Genomic DNA, 17,500 nt, shown 5'->3' on the forward strand with positions numbered 1-17,500 from the left:
TTTTCTCATTTTGGGTCACATCAGGCCTCCTCTGTCTGGGTGGTCATGTTGTAGTATTTTGCATTTGCATTCAATTCTGATTGACATTCTTCTTACTTTCAGTGGTTGCTGAAGTTGCACGAGCAGTACTGAAAGAGGACTTGCCCTTAGGTCTCTTCCTTCTGTTGATGCTTCAGGAACCAGAGGATGCCAAGGATGTGCTTTCTAGCCTCCCACGCACAGATGTTTCCTTACAGGTAATGATTCTTTGTTAAAGAAGTAATAGAAACTGAGATGCATTTAGTCATTTGATATTTTTTGTTATATCAGTGTGTATTATTATCTTGAGTTACTTTTTAATGGGGGAATGAATAGCTCATCAGACAGTTAGTGAGGCTTCTTAATATGATTAAACTAATTAGCACATTTTCCCAACAGATGACACTCTACTACTATGCTTTACAAATATATACAAGTTTGCACCCATGGACACAGCCAAGCGTTGCCCCAGTCTTCTTGCATGACCCCAATGATGTCATTGATAGTGTTACAAGCCTGGTTGAAGAATTGGACTCTTCAAAGCTCAATAGTCAGCTTTGTCAGTATGTGGACCTTTTCAAGAGTACCCAAGATCTCGTCTCAGACTATGTACAAGGCCAAGCTCTTCAGAGATTGGGAGCTGGTGTTGACATTGACAGGTTCTTGGTTGACAGCAGCTATAAGGAGGATACAGTTTTAGGCCTGGCCATGACTCATGACAATGAGGTGCTTGACTTGGCTCTTACATTAGCAAGGAAGTATGAAGTCTCTCTGTGGCAAGTTTATATGACCTATTTGCAGCATTTATTTGATTCAGATATTTCTACTAATGACATCAAGCAGTGCATAGAAGAAAAGAACTTGGTGGAGAAACTGAGCAAAGAGCCCAGAGAATTCATATCCCGAATGGAGCAGACTGTGTTCCTGACAGTGAGTGGATGTGACCATGAGCGTCTCTTGCTCTATTACACTCTGATTGAGCAGTGTGGAGGCAAGAAAGCCGAGGCCAAAGCAGCTGGATCCCACATCAAACTCTTGAAAAAACTGAAGGGTTCTGCCAAAGGACTTAATTACAAGCTGCTCCTGAAGTCAGATACAGATGTCATGGCTCTGTTGCGCCCTGTCCTAACAGCTCAGAATGTCAACAATCTTGCAAAAATGGCAAGAAATGTTCCCAGTATGAAGGATGCTGGAATTAACCCAAGTACAATTTACTGTGCTTGGGCCCAGAAGTATTTCTTTGATTTTTCTTCTGACAGGAAACCTAAGACTGCAAATGCATGGATTACAAGGTAAGATGCTGTGATACATAATATCAGATATTTATGATTTTTGTTGTATGGTTTATATATTTTAACTAATAGTGGTAGATAATGTTACAAAATGCAGTCAACTGGATATTTCTTTTCAGGTTTAATTCGTGTGAGGAGTACATGGAGAAGATGAATCCAAGTGATGTTACGATGTTTGTAAAGCAGTTGGTGCTGTCAAGTGAAAGTGCTAAGATGGTGCCCCTGGAAGCAAGGATGGAGTACTGCCAGAAAGTCATTAAATTCAGCAGTGAGCAGGAGGGAAAAGAGCAGGTGAGTGCTGCTGAGTTGTCTCTGATGTTGCTAATGGTTTCTAATGGTTGGAAATGTTAGTGTCAGAGATGCTTTTTTTGCTCTTTAATGAAAAGATATTAACTATGTGATTTCAGTGTCTTTAATGTATTATCATGTATTTTTACTAAAGATATCTGAGGCAAGAAAAGTCCTCTTTAATTATTCATATAAATTAATATTATTAGGTATATTAGATTTTTTGCGTGCTCATAAGGGCAAAAAGATCATTTTGCAAGTTGGAAAGGAATCACAAATTTTAAGGTTCCAAGTAAAAAGTCTAGATTTTAAAGTCTGCAAATATGATTCATCACACAGAAATTCAACAGGATGACATACATGAAAGCAATGTTACTGTAATATTCAATTTTTTATTGTTTTATAATCCATGTTTATAAACAGACATGTTAGAGGATGGTAAAAGTGGAAAATATAGATCTGCGCTTAAAACTATATTTTTCATCTTTATTTTCATCTTTAAGTACATTCACCTCCCTTCATACACTTCCAAATGCACCACTTTGCATTGCAAGAAGCAAATGCACATACCCTGTATTTGTACTGGTATTTATTTTGGATACAGGGGTATCACACAATGATTTACACATTGGAGTTGTGAACTTTGAAGTGTAGAGAACTGTTTATCATGTTTCATAAAGAATCATCACATTAGTTGTGAAGTATTATATATGCTTTGAGAATAACGTATTGAATTGCCATTTAGAACATTTACAGAAAATTTAAAAACTTTTTCAAGAATGTAACATTCTCTTTCTTTCTCTTTTTCTCTCTCTCTCTCTCTCTCTCTCTCTCTCTCTCTCTCTCTCTCTCTCTCTCTCTCTCTCTCTCTCTCTCTCTCTCTCTCTCTCTCTCTCTCTCTCTCCTCTTTCTCTCTCTCTCTAACTCGTCTCTCTTTCTCTCTCTCTCTAAATCGTCTCTCTTTCTCTCTCTTTCTCTCTCTTTCTCTCTCTTTCTCTCTCTTCTCTCTCTCTCTCTCTCTCTCTCTCTCTCTCTCTCTCTCTCTCTCTCTCTCTCTCTCTCTCTCTCTCTCTCTCTCTCTCTCTCTCTCTCTCTCTCTCTCTCTCTCTCTCTCTCTCTCTCTCTCTCTCTCTCTCTCTCTCTCTCTCTCTCTCTCTCTCTCTCTCTCTCTCTCTCTCTCTCTCTCTCTCTCTCTCTCTCTCTCTCTCTCTCTCTCTCTCTCTCTCTCTCTCTCTCTCTCTCTCTCTCTCTCTCTCTCTCTCTCTCATTCTCTTTCTCTCTCTCTCTCTCTCTTCTCTTTCTCTTTCTCTTTCTCTCTCTCTCTCTTTCTCTCTCTCTCTAACTCGTCCCTCTTTCTCTCTCTCTCTCTCTCTCTCTCTCTCTCTCTCTCTCTCTCTCTCTCTCTCTCTCTCTCTCTCTCTCTCTCTCTCTCTCTCTCTCTCTCTCTCTTTCTCCTTCCTCTCTCTCTCTCCTCTCTCTCTCCTCTCTCTCTCCTCTCTCTCTCCTCTCTCTTTCCTCTCTCTCTCCTCTCTCTCTCTCCTCTCTCTTTCCTCTCTCTCTCTCCTCTCTCTCTCTCCTCTCTCTCTCTCCTCTCTCTCTCTCTCTCCTCTCTCCTCTCTCCCTCCTCTCTCTCTCTCCTCTCTCTCTCCTCTCTCTCTCCTCTCTCTCTCCTCTCTCTCTCCTCTCTCTCTCCTCTCTCTCTCTCCTCTCTCTCTCTCCTCTCTCTCTCTCTCTCTCTCTCTCTCTCTCTCTCTCTCTCTCTCTCTCTCTCTCTCTCTCTCTCTCTCTCTCTCTCTCTCTCTCTCTCTCTCTCTCTCTCTCTCTCTCTCTCTCTCTCTCTCTCTCTCTCTCTCTCTCTCTCTCTCTCTCTCTTTTCCTTTAATGCATAGTGTACAGAAGAGGAGGAAAGTGAGGAAGAGGAGGAGGAGGAGGAGGGATGGCTGGTGAGCATAGTGCATTGTAATATTTATTATTTATTTTACACTTTTTATTTGATTTTACAACAAACTTTCTGAATTTTCTGACAGATCTACAGTTTGTGATACCATTATCTTTCTCTTCTGCATTTTTGTGCAATTATTTCCATTTATTATTTTGCAGTTAATAGAAGTTAAAGCATGAATAAATTATAGATATCTTAAACACTATAATAGAAACTCTCACATTAATTATAACACTAACACTTATACCAATACCAACATCCACATGGACAAGTACACTCATATATTTGGAAACCAATGCAAAAGAAATTCTTGTAACAGGATTTTGATAGCAAAATTGACCGGGAAGGTTTCGATCCCAGAGCACAGACAGATTTGTGGAATGCAAAATTTCAAGAAGTCATAAATTAATATTGCCTTTTCCAAAGTCTAACAGATAATACCTGGGTAAGAGGGTTAGATAGACTGACTATGATTGACCTAATATTCACAAAGCATAATGATGATATTAAGGATATAGAGTACTGTCCTCTTCCAGGAAGACAGGACCATGTAGTAATTAAACTAAAATACTGTCTGTTACAGGAAAAACTAATCATAAGTAAGGAAAGAAAAGTTCAGTGACAAGAGATGTAATTATAAAAGCCTTAAAGATTTCTTTGATGGCATGAACTGGGAAACACTCCTGGATGATGAGAACCCTGATATACAATGTTCAAAACTTAGTGAAGTCTATAAAAAAGGAGTAGAAAAATTTATATCAATATTTATAACTGTAGCAGGAAATGACTAAAGTGGTTCAATTATGAATCAAAAAACAAATGAGAGGGAACATGCAGCTCCCTTGGAAAAGGTTCAGAAGACTTAAATCTCAGGCAGCATATCAAGGGTATAAAGTAGGAAGAAGTGAGTATAGTCAAATCATAAGGGAGGCAAATTTAGACTCTGAAAAGGGTAAATCAATAAATGTACCAATCAACCAAAGCTCTTCTTTAACTATATAAATAGTAAGACTGAAAGTAGAGATCAAATCAGCACCATCAAAGACAATAACATTGTTTATAGTAAGGAAGAGGAAATGTGCAATATCCTTAATGAGAAATTTCAGTCAGTGTCTGTTTAGGACTGATACTTTGAAATGGCAAATAACCATACAAACGTAAATCAGAATATTGAAAAGAGGGACCCAGATGAGATTTCTAACTGGGTTCTTAGAGAATGTGCTGAAGAACCATGTACTCCTTTATTGTTCATATTCCAAAATTTAGTGAGACAAGGAAGCTAGAAAACTCATGTAAACTTGCTGACATTAAACCTTTATAGAAGAGTGGCAACAAACAAAGCCCTCTAAATTGTAAATCAGTTTCATTAACCAGTGTAGTTTGTAAGCTGTTAGAAAGGTTAAATAGGAAACAATGGGTTGAAGTACTTGAAAAACACAAAATTATATCAAATAAGCATTGGTTTTAGGGAAGGAAGGTCATGTGTAGCAAATCTCCTCTGTTTTTATGAGTTTCTGAAATATTACAAGAAAAGGCTGGCTGGATTGTATGTACTTAAACTTTAAAAAGGCATTTGATAAAGCATGTCATAGAAGACTGTATGGAAATTAGAACACCTAGGTGGAGTGAAAGGCGGTTTAGTTCTCTAAGAGATATGAGCTACAAAGAGAGACTACAGAAAATAGGATTTACTACTTTGGAAGAAAGGAGAAAAAGGGGTGACATGATTTTGCTGTTCAACTATGTTGAACAGGAAGAGTGAAGTTAGACAAAGATCATTTTGAACACAAGATGGACAAGAGGTCACAGTAAAGTTGAAAGTAAAAAGAGGTGATTAAGATGTCAGAAAGTTCAGTTTCCCAAACTATTTAAACATGGAACAATTTCCCAATTAACGTGGTGTGTGCCAAAAATGTGCATCAATTTAAAAACACATACACACACACATATAAACACTCCTTTATGCAGAAACACACACACACACACACACACACACACACACACACACACACACACACACACACACACACACACACACACACACACACACACACACACACACACACACACTGTGTATGTATGAGTATTCATGTGTAAATATAAATGCATTTGATTATGCACTTTTTTTTAGAAATACTGTATATTTGCAGTATTTCCCTCCATTATAGATGCATGCTTACTTTTTCACTGCTACAGGAAATACTATACCATTTCCATTTAAAAACTCTCAAATTGTCGAAATGTAGGCTTGTTGTGGCAAAATTGGATTATTCATGTAGTATGTATTGATACCATGTTCTTGAATGTGTGGTAAGACACTGCAGGTGGATATCATGAATGTCAGTAGTAAAACTCCATTGGCCATAGCAATTGTAGATTAGCACCTTCCAAACTGTCTTAGAGAATTCACTTGGGTTTGTTAGAAAAGCTTTCTAAGCTGTCTAAGATTATTTGATTTTTAGAGAATTTTTTAAAATGTCTTTGCATTAACACGTGCAAACATTACTATAACCAGATTATGCATACACACACAAATGCACACATGTACACACACACACACACACACACACACACACACACACACACACACACACACACACACACACACACACACACACACACACACACAAAATAACTTAAGAAATTCAATCAACTGTGACACTGCAGGTTCCTGACGATGGAAGGAAGTGGAAGGAGGTAGGGGAAACAGCCAAGCAATGGAGAGGCCACTTGGACCTCCTTCGTTCTGACACATTCCTTAAGCTCCAGAACAGCGAGGATCAGATTCTCTGCAACTATGCAAACAAGGTAAGCATAACCATGATAAGTGTGAAGTCTTACCATAGGATTATTATTATTATTGTATATTATTATTTATTATTATTGCTAATATTATTGTAATTACTGTTATCTTACTAATACAAAGCAGTGATTTGTCATGAACCACCACAAGGCAAATCAAATTAATATTACCCTTATTTTAGACCAGGGTTAGGGAAACACATAAATTACCCCTGTCATTAGATTTTTTTTTAAATTGGGGACACAGGAGACAGTAAACTCTAAAAGACTGACACTCTCATACAAAAACATTTGGACATTCATATTGCAGAAAGTCAGGAATATTATTCTTTCCTTTCACATATAACATATTATGAGTCATCATATATTAAAAAAAAATTATATGTGGCTTTTTTTTATCAATTTTAGTTTATCTTCATTACCTGATTCTGTGTCTATATATTCTCTGTGGATATGATTGCCAACATACCTCACCAGTGGCGTGGTGGCTCCAAATTGGCTGGGGGGGCACTGGTCGTTTTTGGTGCCCCCCCTCCAAGAGAACTATCTCTTGGGACGCAGCTATGCCGAGTTGTCATCTTGTTTACATTTTGTTTTTGAAGGCTTTTGGTGCCTCTTGGTTAAAAGTGTTGGGGCGCCTTTGGTGCCCCTTGACTCTTTGTTGCTAGGGAGGGGAGGGGGGGGGGGGGGGACCCGTCCGGCCACAACGCCACTGTACCTAAAGTGCTAAACTGCTTTTTAGCTTGGGGTAAACAGATATTAGGGTAATAACCAGGGAAACTCTTTAATACCTCTTTTGAACTTAAATTGAAAATACATTTGTATGGTCTTATTGCTACAGACAAATAGAGTTCTTCCAAAAAGTCAAAATAAATATTTATGTATAGTATGTGAACATTATTTACCTCACCAGTGGCGTGGTGGCTCCAAATTGGCTGGGGGGGCACTGGTCGTTTTTGGTGCCCCCCCTCCAAGAGAACTATCTCTTGGGACGCAGCTATGCCGAGTTGTCATCTTGTTTACATTTTGTTTTTGAAGGCTTTTGGTGCCTCTTGGTTAAAAGTGTTGGGGCGCCTTTGGTGCCCCTTGACTCTTTGTTGCTAGGGAGGGGAGGGGGGGGGGGGACCCGTCCGGCCACAACGCCACTGTACCTAAAGTGCTAAACTGCTTTTTAGCTTGGGGTAAACAGATATTAGGGTAATAACCAGGGAAACTCTTTAATACCTCTTTTGAACTTAAATTGAAAATACATTTGTATGGTCTTATTGCTACAGACAAATAGAGTTCTTCCAAAAAGTCAAAATAAATATTTATGTATAGTATGTGAACATTATTTATCCTTGGATATTTTGTCCAAGTATTTGACACTGTACAAAGAAATTCAAATTGTGAATGTTTACAACATCAGTTTGCACTGAGTGGTGGAAGCGAGGAACCTCTCCGTGCCCTTGCTTGCCGGGTACTTCTGGAGGGATCAAGCATGGAGATCTTGCAGGAGGTCCTCAGTGTGTACCCAGAGGATGCTGCCTGTGCCCCTGACGATGTCTTGTTACAAGCACTAAGGATCATCCTGAGCTTCTGGAAGAACCAAGATATTGAGGTAAGAAGACTGCCAATCAGATGTCAGAGGGAGGTTTCTAAGTAGAAGTGTTGAAGGCTAATTGTGTAGTTTAGATGATATTGCCTTAGTTAGAACAGACTCATAAAGGTAAGGTAATAATTCCTACTTGGAACTAACCTTCATATTCAGACCAAAATATCTAAAGCAGGAAATATAGTTTGATTTTTTGCCTCACTTTTCTAATTGATTTGTTTTGCCTCCTATTTTGTCTCATATAAATGCTTTATGTCTGTGGTGTAAGTATTTGATTTGATTTGTATAAATGTTATAATTACAAATAATGAGAAAAGTGTTAGATATGACTTTATGTTAACTGAACCTGTTCCTAATGTACTGATCAAACTTTACCAGGTGGCAATAGACCATAAGGAGCTGTGTGAGTATGACATGATGAAAATCCTTGACCACATCTTGTCGCAAATAGCCACTTACCTTAATGAAGGAGGAGAGCTTTTATCTGAGGAGGAAGTGTTACAGGACTTGCGATCATTAGGAGAAGATGCAGCTGTTCCTCTCACAATCAGGGTAGAGGCCCTTTCCCTTGCTGAAAAGGTAGGAACTTTATGCATATACATAAATCTAAGACAGTAATTTGTATACTAAGATGAAAAGAAACACTTGTGGTTGTCCTTCTTAGTAACTGTATACAAGTTCATTGTTCTGTTCCTTTTTTTTATGGAGCAGTTTTACTTGTATATAGTTTAAACCCTGTAAAAATGCAATCTCCCCTTTTTATACAGATTGCATTTGCTGTATGGTTAGAAAACTTGGATATTAAATCAACTAACTTCATTTAAAAAAAAAAAATCTATTTAATGTAAATAATCCATTTTATGGTTTGATACATGTATCCATTGCATAATAGGGTATAAAACAAAGGTCAGTTTAGTTTCTTTTGTTTGTATTTTGGTTTTCTTTTGCAGCATCTATCACTCAGTGAAGAGGACCTGCAGGTGGTTTGTGTACTGCGAACTGGAAGTGTTGTGGCTCGTGGCTGGCTGGACGAGGAGGAGCTGGACATCCCCCTTGATCAGGTGTCGTGCAGTGAAGGAAGGGCAGCTCTTCTTGCCAAGCTCATTGCACACACCAAGACTTTGCAGCAAACTCAGGCTTTAATTGATCTGCTCAAGTTGTGGCCTCCATTTGAGGATGATGTAAGACTCTCTCTCCTCTCTGGGTTTTGGTTCTTCAGCTGTGGAGAACTTAAAGTATCTGCAAAGAATACATGTCAGTTTAGTTTAAGGAGTAAAAGAACTTCCTTGTAGCAAAAACCAGTGATACTTATTACATCATTTATTTCTCAGTTTCACAACCTTACTGAGAATTAGGAGATAATAAATAATACCAAGATTTAGATGAGTCGCTTGCAACTAAAGAAGAGAAAAACAAGATGTTAAAGTGTGAATGGGCAATCATATTAAAGGAACTAATACTAAATAATTGGGCCTAGAATTTTAGCTCAGAAAGGGCAATTATTAAATCATTATGCACAATCAAAGGAAAAAATAGCAGTACAATACTATCAAATAAGGAGATTATCTGTACAACTTCCTACACTATTTTGTTGTAATAGTTGAAACAGTTTTCATATAGGCCTGACTTAGGCCCCTCACGGATGAAAAGGAGGGATGAGCCACGTACATTGGTCTAGGATTTAGTGCTTGGATACTCTTTCACTCTGTCACTCATTGGCAACTTTTTTACCTTTAAACGTCTATACATATAAAATATATTGCATAGGAATGCTAGAGAGAGAAATGTGACCATAAGAGAGTTTGCCCTTACATATTTTGTAATAGGCTTTCATGCTGCTTTTCAGAAGTACCAGGACAGCTTAACCAATCCATGGCTATCAGTGTTTAGGAAAATTATTGAAGCAACCAAGAATAACAACACACCAAGTGGTTTAGAGATCATCTGGGAAGCAACACAAAAAGTTGTCTCACAAAATCAGGTATGTTTTGGTTGATAAACTACCTGATACATTCACTTGCATATTGGTTATTATTATTTTATGACAGCAAGATTTTTAAGTCTGTGCTTTTTATTATAAGGATATAATTAGTAATGGATTTAGTAGTGTAATTTAAAAAGAGAAAAAAGTACATTAAAATTTGATTGGCTTGGTATTACTTTTCAGCTGCCAAAGAATTGCCTGGTTGAGTTGGTGCAGCAGTTGTGTATAGCAGAAGAGGACTTTGGTGCTGTGGCATTGAAATACAGTTCCAAAGTGGCTCTCTTGAGTGATGACCCTGAAGTCAGTGGCTACATGATGAAGAATTTAAACTCTTTGTTGGAGAAAAATTTGGATGTGAGTCAATCTTGATTTACCAGTACCTTCTTTAAATCTGCCAGACATCTGACTTCTGTTTTTGTCTTGTGCATGTTATACTCATACTGATTATGTTTATTAATTTTCCAGGTGACAGAGAGTCGTGACTATGACAATGGTTTGTTAGCAAGCTTGATTCCACGAGGCTTGGTTGCACAAGTGGTTCTTACACCTTTGTATGGTCCCCTAGTGACTTACCTGGTATGTTATGAATGTTTTTGCTTTTATGTTCTTTTTTGCTGGCTCATTTTAATGTTTTCTAGGGATTCTTTTGCTATTACCAATATGTTTGTAAATACTTAGATTTCTGTATCTATTTCCAGTATCAGTCTCTCCCTTGCTCTCAGCCTTTTACTTCTAATGAAAAAAGACTCAAACTGTTTATTTTACCCCCATGTATTACTTTATCCTACAGAGTGAGGCAGGGGACAAGACACAGCTGAGAAAGGCAGTTGAGCAGCTAGAGACTGCAGGTTTCTGCAAAGAAGCTGCCAGTTTAACTGTCATGCAAAGCTCAGTTCCCAAAGCTCTTCAGACTATCTCTTCTGTACTCAAGACTTACAAAAAATGGCTTTGAATCTGTATGGATTCTCACATAAGAATTTAATTACTTCATGCATTAGGAATGACTCTTCCTTTGTTACTCTATCAGGATTTTATTGTTGCTATTAAGCTCAAACTTTGTTTTATTTGGTGTATTAATATTTGTGGTATGTTTCTTCTTGTAACTGGAAACAGGAAATTAAACAGGTTTCCTTAAAAGTTAGAGAGTGGTGCTCTTATGTGTACATTCTTTTTATTTGAATGTGCTTTGATTTAATTTTTATTTAATTTTGTTCAAATGATAGATAATTGCATAAGTGTTATCCTACAAGTAATATCACATTTAAAAAGTACTTCCCTCACAGAGGTTTAGAGATCAATGTATTTCATAATAGCTCATGCTTTTTACCCCTTTCTCTGCACATAGAAATAAATGCCATTTCTAATATACAAAGCAGTTTCTGAGAAGTAAGCATGTCACAATTTTTTTCTCCAGATAATGGAAAGTGGATAGATGCTTTATATGATTAAAACTCCACTTTTACAATGAAATTAGCACTATGATATCAGATAGCTTCTACTTAGCAAAACATTTATTGTAATTTGATCATTTTTAATTGTATGGAAGTAAGGCTGAAGAGCAGTTGATATGTATTTTTTTGTTGTTGTTGTTGTTGTTTTTTATTATTATTAATGTTAATGTAGTTTGCTTCTGTTTCCCTAAAGATGTGCATGATTCACTTTTATAGATAGAATGTATTCACTCCATTTGCTCTTTTCTTTCAGGGAAAGCTTGTTGATTATATTTATCATTGTATATGATATAACAGACTTCTCTCCTAGGTACACTGGTAGAATTCTAATTAAAGGAATCATGTAAGATGCACAATAAAGGCTTTGGGTGACTCAAATTTAATATTTTTATTACATACCTCTGCTTAGAATTGGAAAATATATATACTTGATAGGCTTCATGTTGGTGAAATATCCTGAGTTTCCTGAGTGAAATATTATGTAGGCAAAGCTACATGGCACTTCTTGCCTAGACATTAGAAAATAAAGAATTCCACTCACTAGTTCTCACAATCATCTCCCCCTCTTCTTCCACACTTAACTGGAATAACAGGTTAGATAACTTTACCACCAGATGAAGCTCTTGTGTGTCACCTCTTGCAAGGCTATACTGGATTTCTGCTTTTTGTCTCTCTTCTGGTGCTTTGTACCCATCAGTATAGCGGGGGGTGGGGGGGGGGGGGAGACGTGACTCCTTTGAAAATTGTAAATTATTTGATATTTAATGATGAATGGTTGACCAGAAGCACATAAAATTTAACAGTTTATTCCTGTAAGGTGCCAAGAGGTTACAACACACTGGGAGTTTAACCTTTTTTTTTCCATCAAAGGTTCCACCCCTTCCTAAAATGCTAGCTACACCGAGTGTCAAAGTGGGTGTAAGTGTTATGTTCATTATATTTCATGTGGACCATCTTTCTATTATCCCTTTACCCAAGGCAGGCTTGGTTTGTGTTCCTCCATGTACAGACTTCTTTTTCATTAGGAATACATCTTCCTTAGTTATCAGAAATCTTCTGATCCTCCTTTTTCACTTCCCCTTTCTCTTCCTTCCTATCATCTACATTTCAGAAGGGTGGGGAAGCAGAAAGGCAGGTGAATATTTGATGTCTGTGGTATTCTCAAGCTCTCTTATCTCAGGGTTTGTAGGCTTGGGAGGCTGCTTGTCCCCTTCTGAGGCAGTGTGTTGTGAGTGATCCCAAATGTAGGTGGGGTTGGTTTTGATTTTTTCTGGGAATACATTTGTGGGGGGAAGAGAAAGAAGGGAAGGGGGCTTGAAAGAAAAAGTGAAAGGTAAGAATTAAGACAAAGAAGATTTGGAAAGGAAAAGAGTGTTGGGTGTGAACAGAGAAAGAAAGGCAGGGATAGAGAGAGAGAGAGAGAGAGAGAGAGAGAGAGAGAGAGAGAGAGAGAGAGAGAAAGAGAAAGAGAAAGAGAAAGAGAAAGAGAAAGAGAAAGAGAGAGAGAGAGAGAGAGATAGAGAGATAGAGAGATAGAGAGATAGAGAGATAGAGAGATAGAGAGATAGAGAGATAGAGAGATAGAGAGATAGAGAGATAGAGAGATAGAGAGATAGAGAGATAGAGAGAAAGAGAGAAAGAAAGAAAGAGAGAAAGAGAGAGAGAGAGAAAGAGAGAGAGAGAGAAAGAGAGAGAGAGAGAGAGAGAGAGAGAGAGAGAGAAAGAGAGAAAGAGAGAAAGAGAGAAAGAGAGAAAGAGAGAAAGAGAGAAAGAGAGAAAGAGAGAAAGAGAGAAAGAGAGAGAGAGAGAGAGAGAGAGAGAGGGAGGGAGGGAGGGAGGGAGGGAGGGAGGGAGGGAGTGAGGGAGGGAGGGAACTGATGGAAAAATGGAAAAAGGAAAGGGTTAGACATAATTATTTTGGTATCGCTATTATCATTATCACTAGAACAGTTATTATTATTGTTTTTGTTATTATCATTATTATCATTATTATTATCATAATTATTTTTATTATCAATATCGTTATTATTATCATCATTATTATTGTTTTTATTACCAGTATCTTTTTATTTAATGTTTACCCTTTTTATGTTATTCTTGCTAATGGGGGGTTGTTTCATGCTCAGGGTGATGTGAAGTAATGCTACAGTAGCCTAGATAGTGTAAATTTCTTTGCAGGCCTTCTCACTTGCAGCTGCCTGATGCAAGAATGGTAGCAGCTCTACATAAGCTTCCTTTGCCAATCATGGACACCCATAGAAACTGGGTATCAGGCTAAACTGTGGAGATCTCGGAGCAGAGTTATGGTTACAGCCTGGCTTTATACCAACTCTTGCCCTCCAACCCCCTAATATTAATGGGCTGCTCGGGAAAGGTGGGCCTTGCCACTCCACCTCTCAAAGAAAAAATACACTGGCAGTGCATCATATAAATGGTAATGCTGGAAGGAAGGGTACATCCCCTCTCACCCAGCAAGTGAAGTAGGCTGTGGGTCCCATTGGGAGGGCAACTGCTGGGGCACAGGCTGGGAGTGGTGGTTACTTTCTCCACCTGCATTCCAGCAGCTGCCAAACAAGTGTTAGGCCTGTAGGGTAAAGCCCTAGGGGACCCCACAGGTGGACACTTAAGCCCCATAGCCTGCTGTCCCCCTCTATACGGGGCAGAGGTGGCATACATTTGAAGAGACTGCCCAAGGTCAGCAGAGGTGGCATATATCTGGAGAGACTGCCCAAGGTTAACTTCAGGCAGGCTGTCTGGGAAGGAGCTTGATTGATTTCCCAAGATATTGAGGGAACTGAAGCAGTTGGGAGTCGAAGCGGCTGCCCTCTCAGAGTTAAGAAGACCTGGCAGCAGCATGATCAGTGTGGGTGGGTAAACTTACTAGAGGTTAGGCTGGAACAATGGTCATCATCTCCAGCCGACTCCAATCTGCGGTTTTATAGGTTACTCCTGCTTATGAGGGTATTATGGCATTGAGACTGAACCATGCTTTTGGCTTCATATTTCCTATTGCTGTGTAACGATGTTTGCAAACTCGATGTGAAAAATGTACCAGTCATTAGTCCCCAGTGAGAAATTCGCATTGTTCTGGTTGTGATCTGGTTGTGATCAAGCTGGCTACGAAATGTCAATTTGTCCTCATGGCTCAGGAGCTGATCCCAGCAGTGAGAGTAGCCTCCTTCTCCAGGACTTTGCTAGGTCCCAGACTTAAAGCCACATCACTAGACATGGTATACAGTTACTTTGTCCAAAGAGATCAACCACATCCTTGTTACCACTCACTGGAGGATCCTTCAAAACTGTAGGATTTGCCAGAGTACCAAGTTCTGTGCTACCAAATGTCGACTGATTGTGGGTCCTCTTTGGGTCCACTTCAGAACCTCTTGTCTCTCCAAGTGTTCACCCTAGGGTGTTACACTTGGATAGACTTAGGGAGGAGGAGGAGGAGGCGGAGGTTCATCATGTCTATCACTGATTGGTTCACAGTATTTGAAAACTTGACAGTCAGATAGCTCAAAGGTCCATTTGCAGATGACCGAGATCAAGGCATATTTCATCTCACAGGCAACCACAGATGTGTGCCACATGGCTTGACTGAATGGCAATCAAGATTTGTGCTATTCCTTGGTGCACTATTGAGAAGGGACAAGGAACAGTAAATCAGGAACCTTTATGAGGAGGTTGTAGGTCATTTCTTAAATGACCTTGATCTTGCTTACCAAGCTCAGAAAAACTGAATTGCAAGTCCTCCTCACAGATGACTGTAGTCCTCTCAGTGGATGGATGGATCATCTTATATCAAGTTGGGGTTGGTGAATGCTAAGCTGAGTATTTTGAGCAGTTGTATGAGGTTGATCCTCTAGCAGTAGTTTGGATGCAAGTGGTGTCACAACCACTTGCATCAGCAAAGAACTCTAAGGAAGCTGAAGGGTGGAAAAACTAAAGACTGATGGCAACCTATGATAATGACATGCTGAAGGTCCAGGAGAAAGGGAATTGATTTAACTGCAGCAACTGCCATGGCACTGCTCAGCATACAGGCAAGATGCTCATTCACATTTTTCTGAGATGTATTTGTGAGTACTTACTAAGGCACCAGAGATTGGAGCAATCTAGATTCACTCCTGGCAAGTCCACAATAGACCATACTCTAGCACATTGAGTTATTGTGGAATACCATCATAAGTTTGGTCATGGACTGCTTGCAGCCTACTTTGACCCTGAGAAGACATTTTTTACAATGAGAGATCCTGAGAGTTGGGAGAATTCCAATAAGGATTATTGTACTTGTAGCAAGCCTATATACTGTGTTCTTACACCATCACTTGCATGGACAGAGATACTGCCCAAAGTCACTGTAAAGCAACATGGCAATATCAAAGGCCACCAACCTTGACTTTCCTGACAATATTGCTATCCTATCTGTGTCTCTGGAATATGCTGATGACTCTTGATGCATTTGACAATGGAGTGAATCCTTGGGTCTAGAGGTCTCCTGGCCCAAGACTGTGGCAAGGTCTTTGAAGTCATAGAGAGCTTTACATAATTTAGTAGTGTAGTACCCCCACCCCCCCCCACACACACACATACACACATATACACCCAAATATAAGCCCAGGTACTTTATCTGAATATGTCTCATGGCAATGTCTCCAAAGGGACATTGGGAACTCATTCATGTTTTGTTTTGTACATACACTCACACATGTATGTGTGTGTGTATATATATATATATATATATATATATATATATATATATATATATATATTATATATATATCGAAACGTTACAATTCAATTTAATTTTCTTACTGTGGCTGTTTTCCTTTCATCTTTGTGTACACGTTACTGTGTTTGTCTTTGTGTTAGATAAAGATTTGTTTTTTTCTTTTTTTACACAGCCATTCATTCCACTACAGGACATAGGCCTCTCTCAATTCACTATTCACATGTATTCACACACACACACACACACACACACACACACACACACACACACACACACACACACACACACACACACACACACACACACACACACACACACACACACACACACACACATATATATATATGGGGGCTTGGAACGTCCGTTCAGTGCAACAGGCGATCGGTTACCACTACAGTCGAGGGAGCTAAAGCAGCTGAAAGATGAGGTGGCTGCTTTCTCGGAGGTGAGATTAGCTGGCAGTGGCACGAGTAGTGTGATGGCCACCATCTCCAGGGAGTAGCCATAGCCATCTCCAGCAGACTTCAACCCTCTGTAGTAGAGGTCACTCCAATCGATGAGCGTATTATGGTATTGAGACTGAAGTTTACATTTGGCTTCATGTCCCTTATTGCTGTGTACGCTCCTACGGATGTGTATAAACTTGTGAAAGAAATATTTTACGCCAAACTTGCATATGTGACAGAAAGTTGTCCTCGGTGAGATATTCGTATTGTTCTGGGTGATTTCAGTGCGGTATCTGGCTGCGACTGTGCTGGCTATGAGATGTCTGTCGGTCCTCATGGCTCAGGAGCTGATGCTGGCAGCGAGAATAGCCTTCTTTGCCGGGACTTTGCAAGGTCCCAGAATTTGAGGATTTAGCACTCGATGGAGGATCCTCCAGAGCTGCAGGCTTTATCGGAGCGCCGAGTTCTGTGGAACTGATCATAGATTATGACGGGTCCACATCAGAACCCCCCGTCGCTCCAATGAACACCTTAGGGTGATTCATGTGGACAGATTGAGGGAGGGGGAGTGTGCCCAAGGGTTTGCTAAGGTTATCACTGGTCGTTTCGCAGCACTCGGGAGCCTGACAGACTCTGTTCTTCTGCGGGACACCTTCAAGCGTGAAATGCTCGCTGAAGTCCAAGAATCGATTGGTGAATGCCCAAGAGCAAGACAGAATTTCATCTCAAGGGAGACACTGGAAGTCACAGATGCTTGTTGTGCGGCTTGATTGTCAGGAAATTGCAACTTGCATCGTTCCCTGGTGCGCAGGACTAGCTCACCGCTCAGAAGGAACAAGGCCTCCTCCAAGCCCTCCTCACAGACGACTGCAGTCTGCTCAACAAGCGGCCAGAAAATCTCAGATCCTCATGGGGTCCGGGTGCATTGGGCTGAGTATTTTGAGCAGTTGTACC

General features: G+C 39.5%; 1 protein-coding gene across 2 annotated transcripts in view; it reads left to right on the forward strand.

Moving 5' to 3' along the window:
• LOC125032019 (NBAS subunit of NRZ tethering complex-like) overlaps positions 1 to 11,749 on the forward strand; it is a 148,755-nt gene extending 137,006 nt beyond the window's left edge. Inside the window, exons 30-40 of one of the 2 annotated variants that reach the window (XM_047622975.1) lie at positions 103 to 236; positions 418 to 1,310; positions 1,430 to 1,601; positions 6,208 to 6,348; positions 7,751 to 7,942; positions 8,315 to 8,515; positions 8,887 to 9,117; positions 9,783 to 9,917; positions 10,104 to 10,274; positions 10,386 to 10,496; positions 10,711 to 11,749. In XM_047622975.1, coding sequence (XP_047478931.1) covers positions 103 to 236; positions 418 to 1,310; positions 1,430 to 1,601; positions 6,208 to 6,348; positions 7,751 to 7,942; positions 8,315 to 8,515; positions 8,887 to 9,117; positions 9,783 to 9,917; positions 10,104 to 10,274; positions 10,386 to 10,496; positions 10,711 to 10,872 — 2,543 coding nt within the window. In that variant the 3' untranslated portion in view covers positions 10,873 to 11,749. The remainder of the gene's footprint in view (positions 1 to 102; positions 237 to 417; positions 1,311 to 1,429; positions 1,602 to 6,207; positions 6,349 to 7,750; positions 7,943 to 8,314; positions 8,516 to 8,886; positions 9,118 to 9,782; positions 9,918 to 10,103; positions 10,275 to 10,385; positions 10,497 to 10,710) is intronic. The other variant, XM_047622976.1, reaches the window with a different exon arrangement.
• Positions 11,750 to 17,500: the final 5,751 nt, after the last annotated feature.

The sequence above is a fragment of the Penaeus chinensis genome, chromosome 14, assembly GCF_019202785.1.
Source record: "Penaeus chinensis breed Huanghai No. 1 chromosome 14, ASM1920278v2, whole genome shotgun sequence".
Taxonomy (NCBI): domain Eukaryota; kingdom Metazoa; phylum Arthropoda; class Malacostraca; order Decapoda; family Penaeidae; genus Penaeus; species Penaeus chinensis.